The sequence below is a fragment of the Geospiza fortis genome, unplaced genomic scaffold (assembly GCF_000277835.1).
Source record: "Geospiza fortis unplaced genomic scaffold, GeoFor_1.0 scaffold1993, whole genome shotgun sequence".
Lineage (NCBI taxonomy): Eukaryota > Metazoa > Chordata > Aves > Passeriformes > Thraupidae > Geospiza > Geospiza fortis.
The window spans coordinates 1,950-3,649 of NW_005055201.1; the positions used below are offsets into that span (position 1 = coordinate 1,950).

The following is a 1,700-nucleotide window of genomic DNA, read 5'->3' on the forward strand; positions in this document are numbered from 1 at the left end:
CCATCCTGTCGGCGGAGGAGCTTCTGGGCGGTGATTCCGGCGACAAGCCGAGCTCGAACAGCAGCGCCCTGACGGGAGAGCCGCCCGCCGAGCCCGACGCACCGCAGGTCTGTAAGCCTGAATATTCCTGTCGTTCTCCTTGTGGCTTTTCTGTGGAGTAGTCCCTTTTTCTCTTTGGGGTTTTTTTTTTCCCCCGCCTGGTTTTATTCTGGTAATTTATTAGTCCTTACGAAGGAGTGAAGTTCTGTATCCTCCTTCCACCCTCAGCAAGCGGCCAGTGGGGGCATTTGGTTGTTTGGTGGTAGTACATGAGAAGTATTGACCAGCGGTCTCTTTCTGAGTCATGAACTCGATAAATTAATGATCTTCCCTTATAGAAACTAATATGGACGCTTCGTGTTTGAAATCTTTTCTTCCAATTCCCTTTTCCCTAAGCTGGTGTACTTGGCTATGTTTTACAGTTGAGCAAACCTTGACCCATGCTTCTGTGCAGTTGGAAATTACGGAGTTAAAGCTCTACGGTGTGTCATGTTTTGCTGGAAAGCTGATTCGGAAATGGTAGCACTAGACTGTTTTCTTCTAGACGTTTTTTCTCTAAAGCAAAATCGTTGGTATTGCCGTTTCCCAAAAAAGTATTACAGGTTGCTCCTCCCTAGAAAATGTTCTCCTGTTCCGCCATGTGTCTTCGGATGTTTTGCATAAGGCTGCGTTGAAGGCAGCGTTAATGCATGCATAGATTTTATCCAGACACGAATTTTCGTATATTTCGTAGAGCTTCGCATTTTAATATTGATCATTAATTCTTATTCTGTATAACCAGATACGATAATTTTGAATGACAGAATAGGGAAAATGGAACTGATGCTTGGTGTTGGATTTTGTTTTCAGCCCTTCATAAAATTTATATGTTGTCTTCGGTACGGGGAAATTATTGGTCTTTCTTCCCTGCTGAAGGAGGAAATTGCAGGCCATGTTATAAGATAAGGTGTCTGCAAGAATTTTAGGCCAGAGAGACGGGTTAATTATGCCCGGCATTCTTTTTAATCTGTGGTTGTTTAGTGTGGGGTTTTTTTCTTTGGATTCTCTGAAACCAGAAGAGTGGTATAGAAACGAAGTACTTAAAGCTATTCGTGTTAATTGCTTAAGGCAAATATGTGTGCATGAGCCTGATAGCTGTGGATCTCCGGGGAGCGGTCTGAATATCAGGTTTCATACTTCAGAGCTCGTTTCTTTGCTAAATTCAGTACTGATTGCTACAAAAATTCGTGATGGAAATTGTACTTTTGAAGTAGTGAGGTAGGATTCATGATACTATGCGCGTCATATTGTGAGAATCTTTTTCATTTAAGATATATCCACGTTAGTAAGTGACTTTTCCCGAGCGGCAGAAAAAGCATAACCACAGGAAAACTCTATATCGCTACCGGTGATGATCAATTAAGGGTCGGGTATCGACTGGAGAAAAGCCAAAGCAGGGTCGACGTCTCCGTGGCGAATGTCCCCTGCCCGCGAGCAGCCCATGGGAAAGGCAGGAGCGCAGCGCTGGGCAGCGCTCGGTGCCTGCAGTGCCGAGAGGAGGCTGCGGGCGCCGCTGTTGACCGAGAGGAGCGAGAGGAAGCTCGGAGCGCTGCAGCCCCGCCCGCTGCGACCGGTTCGATCGGTTGTTCCCTGTCAGGCTCGGCGGGGGGGGGGCCGCCAGA

General features: G+C 46.6%; 2 protein-coding genes across 2 annotated transcripts in view; both read left to right on the forward strand.

The window, feature by feature from the left end:
* Positions 1 to 562, forward strand: part of LOC102044273 (protocadherin gamma-B3-like) — a gene marked incomplete at its 5' end in the record, with an annotated part of 2,504 nt that extends 1,942 nt beyond the window's left edge. Inside the window, one exon of the mRNA XM_031065759.1 lies at positions 462 to 562. Within this exon, the coding sequence (XP_030921619.1) occupies positions 462 to 562 (101 nt within the window). The remainder of the gene's footprint in view (positions 1 to 461) is intronic.
* A 933-nt stretch (positions 563 to 1,495) lies between these two features.
* Positions 1,496 to 1,700, forward strand: part of LOC115949239 (protocadherin gamma-A12-like) — an 11,267-nt gene continuing 11,062 nt past the window's right edge. The window contains exon 1 of the mRNA XM_031065757.1: positions 1,496 to 1,651. Coding sequence (XP_030921617.1) covers positions 1,496 to 1,651 — 156 coding nt within the window. The remainder of the gene's footprint in view (positions 1,652 to 1,700) is intronic.